Source organism: Apis mellifera, linkage group LG9 (assembly GCF_003254395.2).
Source record: "Apis mellifera strain DH4 linkage group LG9, Amel_HAv3.1, whole genome shotgun sequence".
NCBI lineage: Eukaryota > Metazoa > Arthropoda > Insecta > Hymenoptera > Apidae > Apis > Apis mellifera.
In genome coordinates, this window is record NC_037646.1 from 11,776,985 (window position 1) to 11,802,714 (window position 25,730).

General features: G+C 33.9%; 2 protein-coding genes across 3 annotated transcripts; one reads left to right on the forward strand and one right to left on the reverse strand.

Annotated features, from left to right (window-relative positions):
- Positions 1-145: 145 nt before the first annotated feature.
- On the reverse strand, positions 146-22,438 carry LOC408981 (activating transcription factor 3). 2 transcript variants are annotated; one of them, XM_003251024.4, is made up of 4 exons: positions 22,329-22,438; positions 3,786-3,993; positions 3,150-3,286; positions 146-2,887 (listed from the first exon to the last, which is right to left on the reverse strand). In XM_003251024.4, exons 2-4 carry the CDS (start codon positions 3,967-3,969, stop codon positions 2,453-2,455), a joined length of 756 nt encoding a protein of 251 aa, XP_003251072.1. In that variant the 5' UTR covers positions 3,970-3,993; positions 22,329-22,438; the 3' UTR covers positions 146-2,452. The 2 variants fall into 2 exon arrangements, with proteins under 2 accessions (XP_003251072.1, XP_392513.1); XM_392513.7 differs by having other exon boundaries at positions 3,732-3,993.
- Positions 22,439-22,598: 160 nt separating this feature from the next.
- Positions 22,599-24,866, forward strand: LOC408980 (nucleic acid dioxygenase ALKBH1). The gene is made up of 4 exons (XM_392512.7): positions 22,599-22,924; positions 23,610-23,784; positions 23,854-24,110; positions 24,232-24,866. The coding sequence occupies exons 2-4, from the start codon at positions 23,692-23,694 to the stop codon at positions 24,812-24,814; spliced, it is 933 nt and encodes a 310-aa protein (XP_392512.3). The 5' UTR covers positions 22,599-22,924; positions 23,610-23,691; the 3' UTR covers positions 24,815-24,866.
- The last annotated feature ends 864 nt before the right edge of the window (positions 24,867-25,730 follow it).

Consider the following 25,730-nt stretch of genomic DNA (forward strand, 5'->3'; position numbering starts at 1 on the left):
ATAAAATTTTGTCAGCCATTTTTCTAATTTCAATTTAACATGTATTCTTTCTAAAGAAAAATAGCTGTCGCATGGAAAACCATGGCCAGGTACTCAGTAATAAAAGACAATAGTACGATTTTGTTACAATGAATAAAATCTTATATACTGTTTACTATCTTGTTGTTGAAATTATTTTGTATTTATTCTCTAGAAAAACTTTGTTTTTAATACACTTTGCTAAAAAGACAACGAACCTATAGCCAGATACGATAAGCGACTGTATCTGGAATTTTAATAATGGCAGTATGTATATTGGATAGAGCAAACATAATTATATCAAAATAAATTCTATCTTTTATTTTTAAAGAACCATCAATTTCATATCTAATTTTTTATTTAAAAAATTTTTTCGAATATTCCATAAACACGACCGGAATATTTTTTTTTACTTAAAATGCAATACTTTTAAAGAATTTGCATATTAAAATTTATTGCGCATTTTTAGCATGTCAATAATATTATCTTTTTTGGTTCCTCCTCTCAATATGTTAAAGATAGAAAAAATTTGTATATAAATATAAACTTTGTTTCAATACATTTGATATACTATTACTTTCAGAACTTTGCATTAGTAAATAGACATCGATAATATATATTTAACATGTGTATTAAACTATTAAATACTCTCTTCGGGCAACTTAATAAAATTTATATAAAAAGCAAATATATATATAAATATATATATATATATATATTTAATGTATGTATATGTATAGCACCACACGTATGTGACTATTACATGTTCTTCCTGCGTGTTAAAGAAAAAACATTCTTAATGCTTGTGCACGCTTTTTAATCTCTTGACAGAAGAATAAGAGGAAGACTTTATCTCACTTCACACATTTTATGAAGTGCAAGAAAAATCTTTTCCTTCGTTATATCAATCGGCGGTAACATTCCAAACGAATAAAAAGTATCTTTTAATCCATGGATTAGAAAAAAAGCTATTTCACTATTAATCGTAATTCAGCTAAGTATTAAACTAGCTTTTGTAAATTGCAGAACGCGTAAGCGTAGCCCAAAGTGCGTTTACTAATTTCTTTCCACCGATATAATCTTTCAATAAAAATAAAAATATTCTCTGATCGATATTTCTGATGGTTCTTTGGCATCCTTGTCGCTATTACTTCGTGTATTAAAAAATTTCAACGATCACATGATCAGAGTTACAATATAAAAGAAAATTAAAAAATAAAATTTTTTTCGTGCAAACGCACCGAAGAAGGGTAACTACCCACAAAATTGAGGTATGTCGTCGGTCATTGTCATTAATCGTCATGTATATATATATATATATCATGTGTTTGTAATTGTAATGACGCGTATGTGTTTGACATGTGCGTGTCTGCGAGTGTATACGTATATAATAATATATGTAATTTGTATAAAATATGCACATTTCACAGTATTAAATATATCATTACGATTGCTCATATAATTATAAGTATCCTTTGAGAACGCGTCGAATAGCCACGTCCCAATATATACGAGAGATAGTCGTAATCAATATCAGAAGACTTATTATATGCTGAGTTATACAAATTATACTTTTTTTTTTCTCACTGGTAAATCGAGAAAAAGCGGTCGCATAAAAAATAATCGACATCGGATGCGAGCCGCCATTTGTAAAAAGAAATTCTCGATTTTTAAACTTAAAATAAACGAAACACTTTTGCAATGCTCGATTACTTTTTTTAATAACTATCTTTAAATTTTCGTAAATATTTTTTAATACAGAAATTAAAATAAAAAATAAAAAATTTTTTTTTTCCTTTTCTCTTTTCTCTTTTAACATTCGATGCATCGACGTATTAATAATATTAATAAAATCGAGTAATCGCAAAAGTAATTCGTTTCTACATCTTATATTTATCGATTACATTAATTATATTTTAGAATGTCACAGTATTTATTTTCAAGGAATTGGTTACTTACTTTCAAGAAAGGGTTATTCTTAAGGAATGTCTTCAAGCGTTCTACATCGAACGTTTCGAGTGCAGAGGGATGTGTTAAGAGATAGAAGGAAAAAAAGAAGAAAGAATAGGATGAAAAAGGGAGAGATAGGAGCGCGTTGTTATGTAAAGTATAATCAACTTACAAGCTATAGACTTGCGATTATAAGAAACGGGAGATTCGGTTCACCGGAAGTGCTAAGAATCTTCGAAAGAATCTCAAAAAGCATACAAAATTCCTAAATTATCCTCCTTCCATCGATTAAACAGATGTTATACACTTTCTCGTGTGTCTTCTTGGAATGCATGCAACTGTTTTTTTCACCATCGAACGAACGTTGTTAGATTCTTAATGGAACCTTAATGTGTCATCTTCTTCAATCGGTAAACCAAATCTCCACGGAAGAAACTACTCTTTAAATGGCGCGGTAGGCATTGTTACAACGTCGATAAAGCTACTAGACCGTACAACCTGCATCCGAGGTTGGTACGAATGGACTTCCTTGTCGGTAAAAGTCAGCTTCATACTCTTCCACTTTTACCGGATATTCTGTCACACAATTCTGAGGCTGGTTCAATGCTGGTGGGGGCTGGACGAAATTCTCCTGGTAACTGGGCAGCTGCAAAGGTTCCGCAAACTGTTGATACGAATTGTCTGCGCCACCTTGCTTCAGACAAGTGGGCCCATGGAGACTCAGCATGTCCACGAGCCTGCGCCTTTGCGTCTCCAGTTCCTGAATCTGCGACTTCAAGTCGTGGTTTTGCGTTTCCAGGATTTCTGACTCGTGCACCAAAGTCACTGTTTTTTCACGCTTCTTCAGTCGACACTTGGTAGCAGCTATCTTGTTCCGTTCGCGCCTTCTTCGACGCCTCTCCTCATCCTCTGGCGTTAACTGCAAAAATTATTTCAATTAATCGAAAATAACGTTACAATATCTCTACGTAATATGATATGAAACTATCGTTTATGTTATAGTTTAACGATTGGATTCTTGATCAGAGACAACAAATAACAGAAGAGAATTGATTGGAATAAATGTCCGGTTTGACTGGAAAACCCGTGAAATCGATGAAACGACGACTTACAGCGCGAATTGCCGGACATCACGACTGGCTTTATCGTTTAAACGAGAACATTATGTGAAGATTTCTTACTCCACCGCGGTTATTGTTGTTCCCCGCTTCTTCTTCCTCCTCGTCATCCGCACTCCCGTCTTCCTTCTTCGTCTTTTTCTTCGTGTCATCCCCGCTCCCGTTGGCTCTTCTTTTCGTTTGCAGCGTCAACTTCAATCCTATAAATATATTAGATATTTAATCACACAAATTCATCTCTCTTCGAAGATGAAAATAAAAAAATTTTTATACATATAAAAAATGATCCATTAAAGTATATAAAAAAATCATTGATTAGATTCATTCGTGTCGTGATTAAGTATTTAATCCCTATTCTTGTTTTATAATTTTATAAAAATTAATAAAAAAAGAAATATATTACCAATTTTCCCTACAATTTCTTTTCTTTCAGCGTACATACTTAAATAAGAATAAGAATCACAACTATACTTTTCCCTACCCTTTTTCTCTCTTCTTCTAAAATATTCCCCTACCATGTATCAGAATCGGCATTAAATCCTGGACAACCTTGGATGTATCGCGAGATTCGGGGGGAAGGAAAGAAGAATAGCAAAAAAATGCGCGGAGAGAAGGATATTATCAAGGCCACCACCGGATGGGTACCTTCTTTAATGAGCTGACTACAGGTGTGCTGAACACTCGGCGGGCTCGGCTCACCGCTGCTAGTCGAATCCGTACGATCCCTGCTCTTCTCGTTCGTGTAGCCCTCGAAGGGATTGGTCATGGCGATGAGGGAGTTTACGATTTCCGGTGTCCTTGGTGTGACCTCGGCCGCCGCGACACCGAGAAGACTCGCGGCAGCCGCCGGACTAGGATTCACGTTCACATTCAGGTTGTACATGATCGGTTTAGATTACCATTTAACCTGAAACAAGAACAGAGATTAAGAGTGTGCGGATGTGCGGTTGATGATAGTTGGAGTTGATGGTTGGATGTGAATTAATATCATCTCTTCGCTCGTTTCGCCCGTTTTGTTGTCGCGGAATCAGTTTTCAGAATCGTTTTTTATATCGAATAACCATGCGTATCTTTATCAAATAAACTTTTTTAAACTTTCTCTTCGAATAGATATCGAAAACTTGTAGGCTATTTTTCGCAAGAATTAAACAAGTTTGATAAAGAGAACGAATGATAGATATTATATCTAGAGAATAAGATGTAGTACAGGGATGAAGTTTCTTGGCCGAGGCCCAATAATACATTTCGCCTGTTCTCTTTATTAAAGAATTTCAAATATTTCTTTGCAATTTAATTTTTCATCCTCAAAATTTGTTTATAAGGGATGGAGAATTAAAATCTTCAAATTGTCTAATTTTTATTTAGACTGTTCGCGCAAATTTATTTATCGAAAATTAATAAGAAGTTTTGGAACCGATGATTTTGCAAGGAACAGGTGAGGAATCGTGAAATTTGAGCTTTATACCGTCGAGCTTTTATTTGAAACAAATAAAAAATCGGAGCTCTTTTTTATAAATGATGGAAGATTCTATCGCATTAATGACTTAGCATCTCATAATGATTCACTTCGTTTTTTAAATAATTATTTCCGTTTGGAACGAAAGAAAAACAAGTTTATCGATTACGCTTCGTGGAATTATTTAATAAGAAAAAAAATAAAAATAAAGAAGAGAAATAAGCAAAAATAAGAAATTTGTCGAGAAACGATTCGTTTATCTTCCATCGAACTTATCTTCGAAAAGCGCGAAATTAATTGTCGCTGATAAAAATTTTTCTAGTCTGCGGCTACGTTCTTGGGGAATTTCAAACGCCTGATAATGACAACATCCTTAATTGCGGTTTTGGTACCCGATGCGGGTACCAAATTAATCGGAGAGGAATAAATCGTGGCGGAAGTTTGAAGTTTTTATCTTCGAATATTTTTAAATTCGATCAAAATTAAACATTTCGATTTATTTTTTCGTTTCGGACGAAAACTAAATTAACAAATTTTCCAGGCTATCGAATGATGCTTTAATGTCGATTTACCAAAGTTAACTGGATCTTTGTTCTTTTTATTGTGCATTCTTCTTTCCGGGGAACAAGAAGTTTATTGATACGGCCTTGAAAGCGCGGCTATTGAGCTCGAATAAATGCTGAGAACAATGTTGAATTCAAATCGAAATGGTTGATAGCGGAAGCGGAAACCAAAGATTCTTATCTATTAGTCAGAGTGAGACCAATTTCACGTCTAAATGTCATTAGTAATAACGTTGTAACGAGGATTAGAATCGAGTATATTAAAAAAGAATATATAAAATTTCCAAATGTATAAACGTATCAAATCTCTTTGATTACATATATATAAAAAACTCACACAAATTCCAGCACAGCAAGTTCCAAGACAAAAAAAAAAACAAAAATTTCCGTTCCCTCCATCCTTTTATCGTCCATAGCCTCCGAAATCAAAATCACGATTCTCGCGTTCATTATCTCTCGCACGGTATCTGCCACCTTCCGGTAACCTTTTCCAGAGGCAGAGTACGCACGCTTACGTAATTCGGCTCGCAAAAATAACGAAGTCGCGGAACGAGCGAGCGTGCAGGACGCGCGAAAAAGCATCGCGGAGGCGGAAAGGGTGAAACGTAGGAGGGGGGACGTTAAAAGCTTGTCAAACAGCCGTCAAAAATACATTTTGACGGGGCCCACGTCCCGTGTCTGCCGTCTCCTCGTCTAAAGCGAAACAAGCAAACGTCCTCCAGTTAGGTTTGTTTTCAACCATCGAATTCCTCGGATCGTTCCTCTCCAACACTCCTCTCCTCCTCACAACGGGGACCTCCCTTTCCCTCCACGTTTCTGCCTCTCTCGTTTCTTCGCGAGAGTGGCTTGTTTCGATGCACGAATATTATACCAGAGAAATATTGTAGGGAAAGAGAGGCGGAGGGAGAGGGGAGGGAGAGACACGTTTCGTAAGAATTTTATCGTTCCGTATTCGGAGCCTAATGCCCTTGCAACTCCTCCTCCGCCGCTTCCCAGAGAGTGGGACCCTCACGAGAGGATCGTGGGACGGCCGCGAGTGTATCCCCACACCAACCAAAAAGTCCACTTCCTCGGACCGGATCCAGTCTCCTACGAAATTCGATGTATCGTTGGCCGGACCAGCCGCCGAGCAACACGTATATATACCCACTGACCTATATGCTGGCACGAGAAAAAGACCGATTTTGAATCTTCGGTGGCGAGTGTAGTGTTCGAGGCTACAGTGGAGTTTGAGCGTGGAATCTGAGAAATGTCAATCTGTAGGAAATTGGATGGATAGAAAGAAAGAAAGAAGGGAAAAGAAAAAGAGAAAGATTTAAATATTTTTCACGAAAGAAATGGAACCACGTTCGTTTCTTTTTTTTTTTCGTCGAAGGAGAAATATTCGAGTATATTTATAATAATAATAATAATAATAATAATGAGCTTGGCATATAAATAATTACGATATATGATATTGTTTTTATTTCGCGATTCTTTTAACGATAAAAAAATAAAGAGCGAAAGATCGGGCAAATAAAGGAAACGGCAAGCGAACGAACGAGTGGGTCTAATTTCCTCTTGTCATTTTCTCTCGCGTATTTATTCGCACCGATTAAACGGAAAGATGATGATAGAGAGGATGGAGGAATCCAGCGAATCGAGGCCACGAAGTGGAAGAAGGAAGAACGCTTAGATTTTGAAATTGAGCTCTACGAAAATAACCTGGCGAGCAAAATCGCGAAACAAAAGCGATACATTTCCCTCGTTACGCTTAAATTGGCATCAATTAAATATTTTCCTGTATATACGTGAATACGCTCCTTCTTTTGTTGTATACGTTAACAACAATTTAATGGATTTATAGAATATTATATATATATTCGTCGAAAAGTACAAGATCTGTTGGAGAATATTTTTTTTTTCAGTTTTTTTTTCCAAATTGTTTAAATTTGAAAAGAAAGAAATAAGATGCATGATCCTTCTAAACGCTTGTTTCTTTCGTCATTTCGTTATTTATTGGAACAGATTAAAAGATCGTAGATTTCTTTTTTTCTTTTCTTGTTTTCTTCTTTATTACGCTAATAAATTGCTGTTTTAAAATAATTTTAAAGATTTTTGAAAAACCTCAAGGTAGAAATATCTGTGCAGTGCAATTTTATGACGAGGAAAATATATCCCTGCGGCTAAATGTTTCTTCGAATTCTCGAATTTTTTCGAAGAATTTTCTTTATATTTTATTATTCTATAGTGTCTATTTTTAAAAAAAACGCGAAATTTCATCATAATTCTAGAAATAATAAACCATCGATGTACTCGATAAAACACGATCGATGAAAAATTAAAAGAAAGAAAATTTAATCTTTATTCCATAAATCCATAAAAATGATCATAAGTTACCTAACGAATCTCCATAAAATTTAAAAAAAAAGGGAGAGATCTCTGAACGTAAAATCGAAGCAAAAAAGAAAAAAAAAAAAGGAAAAAAAAAATTGCAATGGGAGATGGCGACGATTCATGAGAATCGTTTTGGAAGCTCTCGAAAATAATCGATCGAGTGCAACACACCGATCGAATACGTAATCGGTACGCTTATGTAAAGCTCGTAGAGCGATGCAATGGATTGAAATAATAATCGGAGAACCCAGTTTGTTTGAATGGAAACAGGTGTCCGATCGAACCCGTCGCCGCTGCATACTGTTGTAAAACGTATAAATAGAAATCGTTTGATTTTGACGTATGCCACGAATACCTCGGTATTTGGCTGATCTTCCGCCCAAAAATTCTCGAGAGACTGTGCTTTCGATCGTTGCCACTCGACTTTGCATCTTCTTCTCTTTTTCCTTTTTCTTTCTTTCAAAAATAATTCTTTCTCTAAATTCATCAATGATCAAAAAATCTAAAATTTTTCTTCTAAAATTTATCATCGCTTGAAAAATGTGTCTCTGGTAAAAAAATTCTCGATCGATCTCGGTCGGAACAAAGCCTCCGCAATGCCTCCGAAATTTATAAGCGGCATTATTTCGTCTCTTCAAGGTACAGGCTATTCGTAGAGTGTGGCCTAATAATAAGCTCACTTCCGATTCGCAAGGTGCCACGAACTTATTGTTACCTAGCGAGCTCGTTGTGCGCCAACAGACAATCCGCTCTCCCTTTCCTGCTGGAAATTTTATCGATTTTATCTTCGACTGTCTGTGAACAAACGGGGGAAGAGTAGGGGGAGGGGGACATAGTGAGGCCATTGTTCCCTTCTCGAATTCGTGGTGATCACGTTCAAGGTGATTGTATTGGGAGTAGAGAAGGTTCGGGGATAATCAGTCGGTAAAAGCGATTCGAAGGATTCGAAAGAAGAATCCGTTGTGTGTATATTAGTCGATACACGGAAGGAATTGAGGACGCAGGCATCGAGTGTTTGATGAGAGGTTTTCGAAACTTTTTTACGCGACGGGAAAAAAGTATATTTGTTGAGTTTTTGAATCGAGTATAATTGTTTTAACTCGTGGATGCGTTAAAGGATAGGAAGAAAATATCGATCGATTCACCATTCTCTGAATCGTTCGTCTCGAATAGATGTCGCTAACGTTCTACGAGTTTATAGTTCTCGTTTATATAAAACATTTACTTTATTCGAAAGTAAATCTCTTTGAAAAAAGATTCGCATTGCAAAACATTTTTTTTACAAAAAAAACACAAGCGTCACGAGTAGGAAATTTTTTTAAAAGAGCCAAGGAAAATTTTTAAACCAGTGTTCCAATCTTGTTGACTGTTAGATTTACATTGCTGTAAATCTTCGATAATCCGAACGTGTCGTTTCTCGAACACGATTTATTTTTCTTCACTGTCGTTTTAGTCAATTACCGTTCAGGTTAAATATTTCATTTTCATTTTGTGAGAAAAAAGATGCGAAAAAATCCATTACTGTGGAAAAATAAACTGTGCGCGACAATAAAAGATTTGCTCGATAATGATCCATACATTATCCGAATATTATTTTTAAAAAAATAACGTGAAAAATATTTGTTGAAAAAGATAATATTAAGTAGGAGATATTTGGTTCTTCCACAAGGAAAGCATTCAGAGGCAAAACATATTGCAAAAGTATTCAAAACGCGTACATAATCAACATTATGCAAATTTTACACCAGTTTCATATCAGGTTGTAAATATCTATTGATTCCATATTTATCTAAGATTATCTAAGAGCTGAGAAAGCAACAAATACATAGTTTCAATTAAACGTTAATCGAGGAAAAATTCTTTTTTAATTATTTTTATTCATTTTACTCTTTCTATCATTTATTCGTTACGTTTCAACCATTGCTTAACCTCGACTCCCTTTTTTTTCAAATTATCCCTGTATCGTTCCTTTCTTTTTTCTGCTTGTTATCTCACAAGTTTGAAAAAGTTTTCTCACAGTTAACCTCCTTCTAATCGCTCCTTTCATGGTATCTCTGGAGAATTCTGTGTTAAACGTTTTTTCCATCGACTCGTCTCATCCTTCTTCCTCAACCTTCTTCCTCTTTCGGATATAAATTAAATTTATAACATCCATGTTCTGCAATACTTATTTCTCTTCTAAACTTGTACAATGTATATCCAAAAAAACAAACTGGTGGACCATTCGTTACAATAACGTATTTCAAAATAATACTCTTTTACACAATAAAATATTATTATCGTGATACCACGAAATGATTCCTGACATGAAAACCTGTCTCGATCAATATCCTTCCAATGGACCATAGTTTCCATTGTGAAAAAAAGAAAGAAAAAAAAAAACCAAAGAAAAGATGTCTAAGCTTTTTAACAAGTAGGAGACGTGATCGAATGTTTTTCACGGAGCTTAAAGCGTATAGTGCATCGAAACGGCATGTAACGAGCACGAGTCATAAATACACCGGCAACGATATATCGAAGGTGCCCCCAAAAAGCTTCGGGACGCGTCGAAAATCCCGGCTACGCGATCGTCTTTCGCGTGCGCAGGACCAGATGGCAATTAATCTTTCCACGATCCTCTACCTCTCCTCCCAACATGTGCCACGCTTCTCATCCTAAATCCCTAGCAATGGATCCATCCACCTCGATACAGCCTCGTATATAAAAGATTTGAACGAGAAGAATCACAGAGGAAACGGAAGATTTCGAACGAAGCTCGATTAATTGAGCAGATATCGAATTAACCCCCGAAACGAGTCAAAAAAGGTTCGTTAAAAATCTAATTCGGGAAGAAACAGATAAATCGCGTAAATCGAGAAGTTCCCTTCTCGAAAAAGAATTGGAAGTGTAAATATCCTCGATGCTTGGATAAATACTGATCGCGCCAAATGCGTTTTGCAACGTTGCGCAATTATCTCGCATTCCTCCGTTCGCACGGCATACGATGGGACGATAACGCGAGAGAAGTCTTATGGTGTGGTCTGTCGAAAGTCTGAAGGAAAGAAGAGGGCGCGATGAACGCGAGCAGGACCGAAGAGAGAAAGAGAGAAGGAGGGAGAGAGAGAGGGGCGTTTGTAACGAGAGAGCGAAAGAGCTTGCGCAACCGGTGCCCATCTGGCCAGAAAGCTTTTATCGTGCTTTTTCGGTCGTACGGTCGTCGACATAAGCGTGGGCGGCCTAATTCCTACGGCTGTCGTTTCGTGCAACGTACGCGTCCGATCGCCAATAGAGAAAACAGACGACCACCACAGCCCACCCTCCTCCTCCTCCTCGATCGAAATCCCATGAAACTCCTACGAAACACGCGACCAGTTCGCCACTTTACGAGCCTCCGTTCCTTGGAAACCGTGGAAACCAGCCTCAAACGAATCGGAGATAAAAAAGAAACATGGAGATGTCGCGGGAGAGGAAAGGGACGAGGGTGTGGAGGAATGTGAGAGTGGGAAAAAGAAAGAGGAGAGAAAATCTGTCGATATCTGGAAATATAAACGCAAAGTTTTGGAAACGAACAATGTGGATCTAAGAATTCTCGGAAGGGTTTAAATGTTTAAGCGTTTGACAAGCTTAAGGAGGAATCGAAGGTCGAAACTGGGAGAATGAAAGAGGGCAAAAGATCGAAATGTTTACGAGTTTGATCAACAAGAGACAGTGTGATACATTGTGACGTGCAACAGACAGGATCTGACTCTGTTTTTGATGGAATCATCTGTTACGATAATAAACTCAACCTCGATGAATCGGTGAAATGGCTCGTTCAAAAACTTTGAAAGATTTGGAGAGAACTCGGTTTATATTATATTTATAAACTTTTTCTTTTTATATAAATAGCTGTATACAAAGAATTGAAGAATGAAAATGTTAAAAAAATATGTTCGAGAAAAAGATAAAAAGATATCGATCTTACTTGAAATTCGTAGCAGGTACATAAATCAGAATCGAGGGAATTAACGCTGACACTTTCAATTTTCTTCTCCTAATTAATTCAATATCATCAACGCGATTCCAATTAACAAACATTCCAAAAACATTTTTCAACGGATTCTAATTAATATATCTATATAATAATCGTATAAGCAACTTTCTTCTGTTTAAGATATATATATATTTTTTTAAATTTGTCAAATTAATTATTTTTCTCGAAATCTTTTATCTTCAATTTCTGTACGTAGTGTATTACGATAACGACGCGACGATACGATCCATCGTTGCGAGATAAATTTTCATTGGATAAATTTTGTAGAGCGGCAATTTGTGTGCGTGTGGGGGAAGAAAGGAGGGAGAGGAGAGAAGAGAGAGAGAGAGAGAAGGTTACGAGACTTTTTTTCATAAACATTCAGCCGGCTTTGAGTTAACGGAGCTCGAAGCGAAAAGAATAGTGAAATTGGAGGCAAGGCCGTCGTAAAAAAAATGCACGAGGGGAAACGACGATAAAGCACGAACCTGTTGGAAGGAACAATACGCGTTGGCCAAGCGATTTCAACTAGCGGTGAAGGTGAGAGGTCGCCGCGGGAGAAAAGAGTTCGAAAAGTCAATGCCTTCGAGCGGTTGGTTGGTGCGCGCTTGTCAAAGTGTTGCTCACCATCGCTTTCTAAAGAAACAAATTTCGTAGCCGTGGAACTGGATTCTTCTACTCGTGAAAGAGGAGAGGGGCCTCGTTATAAATTATCTTCCTTTCGAAAGATTCTTCCCTCCTTTTCGATTACGAATCAATCGCGTATCGTCGCGCAAGTGCGTATACGGAATTTTAATTGAAAATAGAGGACTTCTGAAAATCTCAACCCTCCTTTCTCAACATATTAAAGAGAGAGAGAGATTTCATTTCTTTTTTTTTTTATCTTAATACGGCACGAGAAAAAGATTCAATTTCTCTTCTCGAGATGTTATTCGAAGAGAAAAGAAAAGAATTTCGTTTCAAATTTGTTTTACCTTTCGGCACAGCTCGACTCGTCTCACAATTAAGCCGATAATTAAACGCCAAGGAGAAGGGTGATCAAGATCGAAACGAGTTGGATTGGAAGGAAGAAAAAAAAAAAAATCCGAAATTAGCTTTACACATTGAGAGAGAGAGAGAGAGAGAGAGGGGAGACCCTGAGAGAAAAAAAAAAAGATTACACGAAGGGGAACAAGAATATTACGACGCTATCTGTCCCAATTATACGAGTTTAATTACGGTAAATTATTTTACCGGTATCACGAACCATGACGATATTTATTTTAAATCGCGATTCTACGCAAACTATTCATTGATCTAAAGATCTCTTCTTATAGAAACAATTCATTGAGGGTAAGATGGTGTTTCTTGGTTGTCCTTGATCCGTGCTTGATGTATAATAATATTTATTCGTTCTGGTACACTTTATACATCTTGATAAACTCGTAAACTTCATTTTATATTCTTACAACTTTTATTTATTACGTCGTTTTTTCTTTTTCTTTCTTTTTTTTTTTATTCTCTAATAGTTTCGAAAAAATTCACAATCGATCAAATATATATATATATATACGTGTTTTAATTTAAATTTCAAAGAAGCACGAAATGTTTTGCATCGAGGCTCCTTCGCGTAAAGTTCCAAAGTTCTTTTTAATCCCTTCCAGAGATATGCAAATGTTGGAATGTTGGCGAAACCCGCGCGTTAAGTTCGATTAAATACACGTGTTGAGCTACCGAACAATTAAATCTATCTTACCACGTTCTTTTGATCGGAAAAAGGAAGACAGGGGGGAGATTAAATTCCGCGGATTTCTACGAATAATATCCTACATTCTTTATCATTTTTTTATCGATTCTTCTATGAAAAAAATATTTTAAAAGCGAATACCAGCGTAAATCATCCGTCGTGACAGACTATTTTTCTTTTTTTTCGTGATAAGAGTAAAAAATTTGCATTTGGGAAACAACATGTATAAATTAAAATGTTTCTTCTTGTTACGATTCACTTTTGTTAGCAGTGTTATAATTAAACAAAAAAAAAGTAAAGCAAAGAAGAAGCAAGGAAGAAAATTCTTAAAAAATAATCTGAAAAAAACTTTTAATTTACGAACTCGTTGACAGAAACGAGTATCGAGTATCGAGATAATTGCCTATACAAATAACCTAAATACAGAGAAATTTAAAACTCTCGGACTAATTTGTAGAAAACTCGATGCCACGCATTTCTCAAAAGTGAAATATGGACGCGGTGTCTTAATACAAGCCCCCTTCCCTTACGAACGGGAGGGGGGGGGGGAGGACTGGTTGAAACAAACATATTGAGTGTCGAGATAAAACGAGGATTGTTGAGGATAGCGGCCTGCCGAGTTGGTCAATCAATATTCCGATCCAATTAAACGCTATTTCTCTTTTTTATCGCAAAAGATCGTATACATCGATCAATACTTCCGTCCCGATAGATTATTTAAAATTTAACTTAACCGCGGATTAAATTACCCACCGTGAAACAGAAGGAGGGATTTTTATCCTTCGATCAGTGCGCGTTCATCTTTGAATCCGTCGGAACGAGATTTTGAAGCGGACTCGATATGAAGATCGAATTTGTTGGGTTGGATTGGTGAAAACGCCGAACGATCCTGCCGTTTCCTACGCACGCTCTTCCCGCATACTATGTTTGGCGTTCGCAACGAAATTTATGCTTCCTGTCCAACCGTAATGCGACCACACGCTCGTTGTCCGGCCGTATAATTTACATACGCTGCCGGTTCGCGCGCGCTTTGTCTATGATCGCGTCGCGAGAAGGAAGAGGAGGAAACCGGTGAAACGAATTTATATATACACGGCGTGCTCCCATGCCACGCGTGCATGCACATTTTTATTATCGTTTAAATTTTAAACTCTTTGATCCATCTTTTTTTTCTTTTCTTCTTTTCGACATAATAACACGTATCGCGTGTTATTGTAATTGGCTCGAGACATTTTTGAAATAGAAGGCAATTGTACACGGATGATGGTGTAGTTTGTATAGTAGAATACAGGCTCGATTGTATTCGTTACAAAAATGTTTTACCAAGTATCGCGAGGCATTTACGTTACATCATAATTCGCGCAGAACAAAGTGCGCGCGCGGCGCTGCTCGTAAAAACGTGAATAAATGCTCCATTCATAAGTTTTTCCTCCTTTCAAACCAAATATTGGAATTTTCGAAGACCACGATTCTTCCTTTCTAAACGATCGTTACGTGTTACGTATGCTCTCCGCCTGCCTTCTTTCGAAGAAACAGTTGAGAAAGAACAATTAATGGAGATTGATGCCTTTCAAACCCGCATGGGTTTGTTATTCCTTCTTGAGGAGAATCATTTCTCGGCATCATACGGGCGCAAATTCTTTTTTTATCGGAGCGGAACCTTCTCCCGAAAAAGTTCTCCCGAAAAGTCGAATAGAAAAAGATACGAGATCCTTCGAGAATTTTTTCTCGACAATTTTTCCGTTCGCAAGATCCTCCATTCGTAGAGAGAAGAATTCTTTTCTTTCGTAAGATTTTCCAAACGTGTCACAACGGTTGAAACACATCGTTTCGTAATCAACAGTAAGCGTTGAAAGAGCCGAGGTGCACAAAGGAGCGGTATTTTGGAGAAAAAAAAACTACTATTCTTCGCGAAACAAAACGGCAAAATTACTCTTCCATTATTCGATTTCGTTAAATCGTTAATGGACGTATTCTCAAGGGACTCAGAGTTCCTTAAGATCGCCAACTCTCGGTTGCGATCGGTGATCGACTTTGAGATAAATCTAATTGCCTAAGGAAAGTTAACATCGATGAATAGACGTAGCGAACGGAGACCGAGTAATAGTTGAAGGTTCACGGAATAAAGATTAATAAGTCTCTTCTCCGAGCAGACGTCTAATGGCAGATCGGTAGATATCTGTTAGTAGTCGAAGGATACGCGAGAAACTTGGAATTACAGTACAGAAATATTTATAGAATTCTTTGAACACGGATGGTATAATGCTTGATGAAATATTAATTACCATCTAGAGAAATCTTCTCTTTTATTTTCCTTTTATAGATATTTCCCCTAATTTTATTCTATTCGCTACTTGTTTATAATCTCATACAATTCTTCCACTTCGACCAAAGAAGCCTTCTCTAAACCAATATTTATCAACGCTGCTCGACTTTGCCAACAAATTCTCAATTTACTCAGTTCTGTATCAGGAAACAAGCCCGCTTAAAACACAGCTCTAGCATAATCGACCAAAAATAATTTCCAATAGGAAATCGAATCGTTTCTTGAAAAGTTTTGAAAGTGGAGGCGCGAAAACGACGAAGACATCATGGAAATAAAGATACAACGAACTGAATAACGCCTCTCTGATCATTTCTCGGAAACGGTTTTCCCGTTTTTCACCCAAGAAACGATTACCCGCTTAAACCGTGGAAGAAAAGTGTTGGTGGAGTGGATGGAATATGGTGGATTTCAACGGTGTGTAAATTCGCTAAAAAGAAGAGGAAAAGAAGAGGCGTGTATCTCGGCCGATCGAGCAATCTCTACCGTGTTTTTATCGCGTTTCGAGAACCGAGACCAGAGAAGGAAATTTCGTGGAATCGTGGGATATTCGCGGGGCAAGCCAATTCAGAGCTTTAAGATCGGCGGGCACGTGCACGATCCAGCCTTTGAAATCCTCAGGATGTATCCATCCTTCTTTCTCTTTGTTTCTCAAACATCAAGATTATGTAATGAACGCTGGCAAATGTTCCACAACTTGTGGCTTCCATACGTCCACGATATATTTTACGGTTACGACGGTGAACGATGAATGAAATGATGCTAAAAAAATAAAAAAAAGAATAAAAAATAATTGGATCCTATTTGTCAATTTGTTCAAATTGAAACAAATATTTATTTTCGTATTTTATTGAAATATTGTACGATTTTAAAGAAGATTGTGGAATTCTTTGAAAGTCGTATTCGATCTATAAAAGTGATCAATATTTCAATTATAATGATATGAAAATGTAATGCGAAACGTGGCAAAAGTTGCCAATTTTTCAAGAAATAATTTTTACATCGACTTGGTAACACTCGCCGTAAATCTATCTCCTTCTTCAAAAGCGAAGATAGTAAATTTCATTGACGTTGAATTCCATAACGGAGAAATAAATTGAAATAAAGACGTTCGGTCGCGAAGATTTTTACGATTATTGTCACTAATTCTACCGATTCTAAATTATTCCTGTTTCAATAGTTCGAATACGATGATATGGCAACCAACGGTAATTTCGTATGAAATTATCGTCATATATATATATATATTTACAATCGTTCCGGATACACATACGTCGACAACAATTTAAAGAAGTATTCGATGCACACTTCGAATTCTCGCTTTGATCTCTGGTGACACAGATTTGTCGCCGTTTATTCACGATGAATTAACGATGAGCAGAATATTGTTGCCCTTATGCCGTTGGAATACTCGATTCCCCGTAAAATATGTGCCATTAAAAGATTCCCGTAAAATTTCACCCCTCCCCCCCCCCTCTATAGAAAGTGCAAAGAATTGTTGAATATTTTCACGATAGCTTTGATGAAATATTTAACTTATCTTGCGTAGAGGTTGATAAAATTGTATTAAAAAATAATAATAATAATAAAAACGTAATGCGTTAAAAAGTTGATAAAAGTTTCATTGTGAGTATCAAGTTATCAAATGTTGATAAATTTGTAGATATAAAATGATGGAAAATCTCATAAAATTAGGCGTACGTGTAATTATATAATGATATATACACATCGAAGCGAATAAATTCATGTGACGACATAAAATATCGTAAGTAATAAAAATACTAATTTAAGCATAATTCTTACATAACTTAATGCTTGATTTATCACCAAATTAAATGTGTAACTGTTGCATTAAATATCGAATCCAAGAATTTCAAAATTAATAATAAAGGAAGAAACTTGGTGAAAAGATGTGAAAAGTGAGATAGTCGAGTATTATCTAAATTACTTTTTATAATTAACACGGGGAAAATAGTGCACTAAGAATTGTATACTTTTGAACGCGCTATGAAATAATTGGATAAAAATAGAAAATTGTTGCAACAACGAAAAAATTATACGCCTAAGTATAAATTAATTGCACGGAATAAATTAATTAATTTGCATATTCAAATTTCACGATATTCTTTTATTAAAGCTAATTTTTATACTCAATTCGAAATTCTAGCGTTGCGTTGGGGTAAAAAATGTTTTCCGTGATAAAAAATTTACTTCAACTTTTTATTTCGCCCGTTTAAATTCTTGCGCTATTACAAAATGCTACTAAACATTAAAAGAACAAAATGCCGCGTTTTTTCCTCCGTGTACTTATGTAATGCACAATATCATAATTACAATACATTATCGACAATAGACCCCGATAAAATACATTAAACTAATATGCTCCTACCTTTTTCCCCCTCCTCGTTCCCCTTATCTATTGTATCGTCAATTCGTTATGCGAAAGATTGCACGCTACTATGCAAATTTCTGCACAAATTATAAAATAACCTTCGAAAACAATTATTTATGAAATATAATTAACTATGAAAGACAAATATTTCGCTGTATTTCCATATCAGAAAAATCTGCAGTTTTTTTTTTTCTATAGTATAGAAAAAAATTATAAACAAAAAGATTATTTAAGAAGAATTCGATATATATAGATCGAAACGTTACAACTTCTGTTATAAATTTTATGATGAATCATAGTTGCAAGTATAGATAACTTTTTACGATTGTAATAAGAACGTTAAAGCTCTTTTTATCGTGCGAAATATCTACTCCGATAAGAGTAAAAGAGATCGATACCTATCTCACCCACGAATGAAACAAATCGAACAATGTACTCATTGATCCGAGAAGGAGCGTGGAGTAATTTAGAACGCTTTAAGTATCTAGGAAAACTTGTTTAATCAATCTTGCAATCGCACTTTCTTTTTTATCGCGCATCGATATTTAAGATATTTTTTTTTTTTTTTATAAAAAAAGATGTTTCCTCACTTGCGTATTGAAATTTTTCACAAACGATTCATCTTGATAAAATTGGAATCTATTATATCTATTACATTATCTTAAGCGAGAGTATTATCGAGAGTTTCGATCTTGATATTAACGCGAAGAAAATCGTGCGAGTCGCGCGTAAATCCTTTCCCTCGCCATTTCTTTACGATACGTATTAGCATTTTAAATTTAATCGGTATATTGACGCCCTTGAACAATAATGGCCTCCCCCGCCGATCCCCTTTTTTCCCTCGTCCAATCTCTCGCTCTTTCACTGTGACAACTTGTAAATCCAGTTATATCATCTCTCGACTTTGTAATCAGCTGTGTGTAAAAAGATGGCTCGCGAATTCGCGGCCTCTAGGCGTGAACGCGCATGCGCGCACATCCCTCGACAATAAATCAACCGTTTGCGAGAGCTTTTATCCGAGTCCGCGTATTCCCTTGACCGCGCTAAATTCAATTAGGTTGCGTTCTATTATACACCAAGTTCCATGCTGATTTTGGAATAATTCGTTTTAATATACATATATATATATGTTTTTATCCTTCTTTTCTCGTAAATTGATAAAATTAATTTAAAATGTACGATCGAGTCGAAAAGAGATATAAAAGTATTAATAACCTAAACAATTCTCAAAAACTATGAAAATTAATACAATCATTAACAATTTTAAATCCTGTAAAAATTGAATCGATAATTTCAACAAAAATAATTCTACGCAATGAAAAAAGATAAGAATCGAAAAGATAAGAAAAAATCAATGTAAATGGCGAATGCGTGTGCATAACGAATTAAGTTTGAAACCGGTAAGATTATATAGAGAAAGAAATGATGAAAGGAAGATAAACAGATGGTATGAAGGTATTCGTCTAGTTGCAATATTTGACGGCCTTCGACGTTATGGAAATGCGCACGCTATCTGACACACGTGCAGATCCTGTATGGGCGAGATGTATTTCGATGCCGATGACAATCTAAGAAATCAAATGTCACTAAGGTCACGGTCATAAAGGAACGAGAAATCCCCATCGATCTACCAAAAGTAATTAATCGTGTTATAATTATATTTGATTATGTATCTCTAAAAACTCGTCCTTTCGAATAAATAAATCTACTCCATTATATTCAAGATTTCGAAAACGTTGTTTGTTTTTAAATTAAATCAATCATCCATTTAGGCAGGAAATTTTTTTTTAAATTTATATTTATTATATATTAATGATTCTCAAAATAATTCTCAAAAACGAATCATTCGATGATTAAATTTCTAAATTAAGATATAAAAAAAAATGATCCAATAAATATTCATAATAAAATTCTTTCGTCGTTATAAAGAAGAAAATAATTAAAAAATGCACATACTTGATAAAAATAACAATAATTAATAGCAAGAATTCTGAATTTTTATCGACATATGTTATTAAAGCACTTTAAGAATGTAAAAATTTTGAAATTGATAAATTGATCAAATATTTACACTTATATTTTATTGAAAAGTATTGTGTAAAAATTTGGGCAACTATAAACGAGAAATATATATTATGCTAAAAGTTACGCAGTTATTATGACTATCCAACCTTGTGACTAATTATCACGACTAGCAGATTGCACCTTGGGAAGATTGGCTCGTTTGCATAGTGAATGCAAAGATAAGATTATTGTTGTATAATGGTTATCAACCACAGAGGAAGTTTACAAATGAAAGTAAACATTTAAGATTCGTGACTTGGTGAATGCAAATTTCCATATGGAATTCAGTTCGAATTAATAATAAAAGTTGTTTAAAATTTTCATTGATTATTCTTTCGATTTTATTTAAATTTCAGTTAATTACTATTTCCGATATTATTATAATTTGATTAAATATATTCTGTATATTAATTATATCTATTCTTCTAACAACAAAAATTTCTTATACAAACGTATCTTATTGTACAAATGAATATTATGTAACAATTTGTTTATATAAGAGTGCATTTATATTCGCCTGTAAATTTGTCGTACAATTCTTTTGATATTTGCTTGAAAATTTTTATATAAAATGTTACAAAATTATAAAGAAATTGTTTGTAAGTAAATAAGTAAATAATTTTACTTTTCAATATGATACCGTAAGAAATCATTTATTGAAATATAAATGCAAATTAGAAAATAAAAATGAAAATGTATTTTTCGAATCGATTTATATTCATCAGGGTATCGAATCAATAGATCGTATCATAAATTGATTTTCAAAATTTAAGCTCGATAAAATAATAATGTTTAATAAGAAGATATTTTTGTCTGCGTTCTAAAATATTGATTGAATAAAAAAAAAATGTTTTAAATAAAAGATTATTAAGACATTCATAAAGTTTGTTTTTCCATGAGTAAATATGTTCTTTTGCGAGCATACATTTCCAGTAAACACTAAGTTGTTCATAATAAACGCAACTCCCCATTTAAGCCATCGTAATATGAGTTTTTATGATTACGGTTATTTGTGATCCTACTTAACTCCACTTTACATGCCAATATAAACATTATACTTTCATTCGCATACGCGCGAAAAAGATATTTGTATGATAGTAAAATCTCGAAAATTCTTTCTTACCTATATTATATTTTATATTATAAATGCATACATAAAATATATACATCTATAAAAAACTATAAATATATAATATAAAATATCGTAAAAAAAGATTAAAAAACTAAAAAATATCATAAAAAAAAATACTTATATATTTATATACGTATATACTTTGAATGTTTAGTTCGGAGTAAAATATTGTGCAATCAGGAGCATTGGTACCGTGTGAGGATGTTATATAGTCTTTACTAGATTCGTGACAATGTTGCCAATGTTCTGTTTTGCTATATTTAAGATTCCCCACTACATCAGATGTTCTCCGTGACACTAATCATGCAGTATTACGGGTGCATCCTCAGGTGTCATGAGTCCATGCCAATCAAGAAATTCTCGAAACCATTATATTGTGGCAAATCGCAAGAACGACACACTTTTCATTTTATTGCCTCCATCATACTCGCGAATATTGTCCGAATGATCTTTGCTGCACTTCTTTCGATCCGTATCGCTTGAATGCGATAAACGATATTCGACTATACAGCTAACTTCATATTTATAAAAACGAATTGTGCGACAATTATTCGAATCATTTTTAAAAAATTATGAAAAACAATCATTCTTGCGATTTTAATCAACAATATTCGTTCGCAAATATATATAATAAGGAAGATATAATAAGAATTCAGATAGAAAAATATTCTCAGAAAAAGATAATGTAGTTTCGTATCGTTTAACATATTCTTCTCTCGATTCTTGTCGTAATAATGCAACATGTTCGTAATAAAACTCAACTCAACAGTAGTCGCACGACCTTGACTGTTTGTGAACTCAATTTTCGCGGTATTCTTCGATAAATATTACAGCTAATAATTTTGTCATCTGTTTTATAACATTATTTTATGTTTCAATGATAAAAGAATTAGTCGATAATCTTTTAAGCTCTTTCGAATTTTGACAAATATTCAATATTCAAAATATATCTCCAAAGAAAAAAATAAATAAAATTCGATACTTCAATAAATAAACATTGTTAAATTTATAATGTAATAAATTGTACTTGTAATTTTAAAATACTTGACAATTTAATGAAAAAGCCTAATAAAATTTCTCCCGTAGCTTCAGTACATCTTATTACACTTTCCGAACTACATTATATATATATTATTAAGAATAGCCATGTATTCGACCTACAAAGAGCTTTATCACATGCAGAGAAGACGGTTGTTTTAGGTGCGTGTACGGGTCCTACCTTTTCTATGCAAACGACAACACAATGTCCCGGTACGCCCCACACCGTCCTTCTCCGTCGGCTGCCGGCGCACGACTGTGGATAATTCGCGGTTGCGATCGGCCTAGATATATACGAGTTATATTTAGCAACTGTCGTCATAGGGAATGTACACGATTGGACACCAGTGGCGTGACTAACACATGTGATTGGTCGATCTCGCAAATACGTTGCGATCGCTTGATGCAGGCCTGGCTTACGGCTGGGCGCGACTTGCGGGTACGACATTTGTTGACATGAAACTGTCAGAGAATACGCGCTGCTTTAATGTACCGGTATATTCAAGTCCGCGTGTTGAGATTCTATCGTGTATTTAAATGTATTAATTTTTTTATCCACTTTCTTCAATACTTTCATCATCGTTTACTTATTATGATAAATATTGATTGTTTTCTTCTTTAAATTCTTTTTTATTATTTCAAATGATACATTATATATTGAATATGATTGTGTGATTTTCGTTTACGATATATAAATTATTTGATTGTTAAATAAATATGTGATATACCAACATTGAAGTGATTGAACTCAAGATCCAGTTTAGTAACTGGAACAAGGTTCGTTCATATTCTTTGAGATACAGGTGAATAATCATTCGCAACTGGGCTAGGTGGGTGGGTGGAATTTATGAAGAATAAGAGCGATGGTAATGGATGATTATTAACGCAGCGCGCACTATTAATTTGCACGAAGCTTTCGAAAAGCCTTGAAGTCGGCTGGCGTGCCTCTCTTTACCTCTATGAAATCATAGATTTCCCGGCAGTGTTATTATGCGAAAATTACGCTCTAAAATTAGTCACAGTCCATTACCGTATGCGTACACAGATAAAGGAATGAGGTTGGGCACGGCAAGAAAAAATTGCTTGAAACTCTGACTTTTTCGATATGTATCTGGCTATTAATGTTCACACTATAATGATGATGTTATGCTAAACGAATCGTAATGCAAAATGCGTTGTCTGCATGTTCACTCATTGATTGTTCCGATATTTAGTCACATGCCGCATCATAGATATATCTTTGAATATTTACTTGTAGGTTAGACAAGATGCTGCATGTTGTAAGAACATTATTTTTAAGATTTATCAAGATAAAATTATAATTAAATGATTAAAAATCAGAAAATCGATATTTTTGATTGTCACTATTACGAACCAAGTAGAAATGACATTTTTATTCAAATATTATCTAAAATATTTATTGTATGAGAACATGCGTTAAATCTTCTTTTAAATTGCATAGATTTAACTGATGATCTCCACCAACGATATCTATTGACATATGCGTGAATTAACAAACATGGCGACGCCCATGGTTTCAAGTAATGTTTAAAGATAATTTTAAATATTATAAAAGTCGAAATCCTCGTCCTAATTTAAAAAATGTGATCGATTTGAATAATCCAGATTATAATAAAGTATGTAATAAATTTAAAAAAATCGTGTATTTCATGTATATATCATATAAATATGTTCATATTTTTTAGGTTATTAATTTTAAAGAAAAATTGCTTGATGTACAATGCGAACATGAATTGGGATTAAAATCAATAAAACATTGGAAAGTTTTTGAATTTTTAGATATTCCAGGACTTATTTTTATAAAAAATCCATTTACTACATATGGACAACGATATTGGATTATAAAATGTTTAAAAGAATATTCAAAAAAACCACATAAATTAAATTTACATGCTCATGATGTTTTAAATGATGATGAAAATTGGTGGGATATATGTTTTAAGTAAGATATATTGTAATATTATAAAAAATTATATTTGTAATTATATATTTATATAATTTTATATTATATTTATATATTTATAATTAATATTTGTAATATATATTTATTATATTCATTGTAGGAACTTTGATAAAGGTGAAATTAATACCAAATTAATATCAAAATTAAGATGGGCAACATTTGGATATCATCATAACTGGGATACAAAATTATATTCTGAAACATGCAAGACAAAAATACCTATAGAATTATCATTGTTAACATCATTTTTAGCACAAACATTAGGTTTTAAAGATTTTAAAGCTGAAGCAGCTATCATTAATTATTACAGAATGAATTCAACTTTAGCAGGTCATACCGACCATTCCGAACCTAATGTAGAAGCTCCCTTATTTTCTATAAGTTTTGGTCAAACTGCAATATTTTTAATTGGGGGACTTATGCAAGAGGATACAACTAATGCTATATTTTTACGGAGTGGAGATATAATAATAATGTCTGGAATGTCTCGATTGAGATATCATGGTATACCAAAAATATTACTAACCATTGATAAACCATGGGATAATGAAGAATTAAATGATGATCAATGTAGTAGATTAAATCAAAATGATTGGAAAAAAGCAAAAATTTATATTTCTGATGCTAGAATAAATATGAATGTAAGACAAGTGTTAAAAGTTGGACAATTCTCTTTGTTATAAAATGCAAAATTGTCTTGTATATTTTTTATTAAAAATACTTATATCAATTACATTAATGTAAGATACTTATTTTTTCCTTGTTATCTAAGCTGTCAATCACATCAGCTGATAGAAGCTGCACTATAAAAATATATTGTTCCTATTATTTAAATACTATTATTTGAAATATCTTCTATATTATGGTTTTCTAGATTATTTTGAAACATATTCAAAATATTTAGAAAGTCCCAAGCAATTGTTGTCATTTTTAATAAAAAATCTTGTGTATATGATATCCATTTGACTTTAATATTGTTGATTGTTTCATGATTATCGCAATTATTTGGAGTTGAGCAAGATTCTGTTAATACTATTGGCATGTATGGTTTTAGTAAGATATTTGTAGCATCACGAACTGCTTTATTTAGGATAAAATCTTTCGAGATATCAGATGCGTAAATCATTTTTTCCATATTAATAATAATTTACCAAAAGAAATATATGGATCAGCCTGTAATAAGAATTAATTATTTAGGATTAATTTTTCGTTAGTATATAAAAATATACGAACCTATTTTTAAAAAAGATTAATGTTCATTCTTATAAGAATATCTTTGTAGATATATATTTTTTAATTATTCCAGATTCTTAGCAACTTCTACGTGTGCTATGCGGATTGACAGCATTCACGTTTATCCTGAATATGTTATTTAATTCATTGTCGCTAATGGAAAAATAACGTTTTTCTTTTATTAATCGTTATATGAAATAATTTTTCATTTCTTCGAGTAAAATTTTGCATTTTTGAGCCATTGAAGAATTTTGGTTTTTATTATTTCATTTTTTATTTATGTAAATGTTAATATAATTTTAAAAATTTTTATTATGTTAACTTCAAAATTTATATATTGATCTTGCTACATTTTTATTCTGTTCA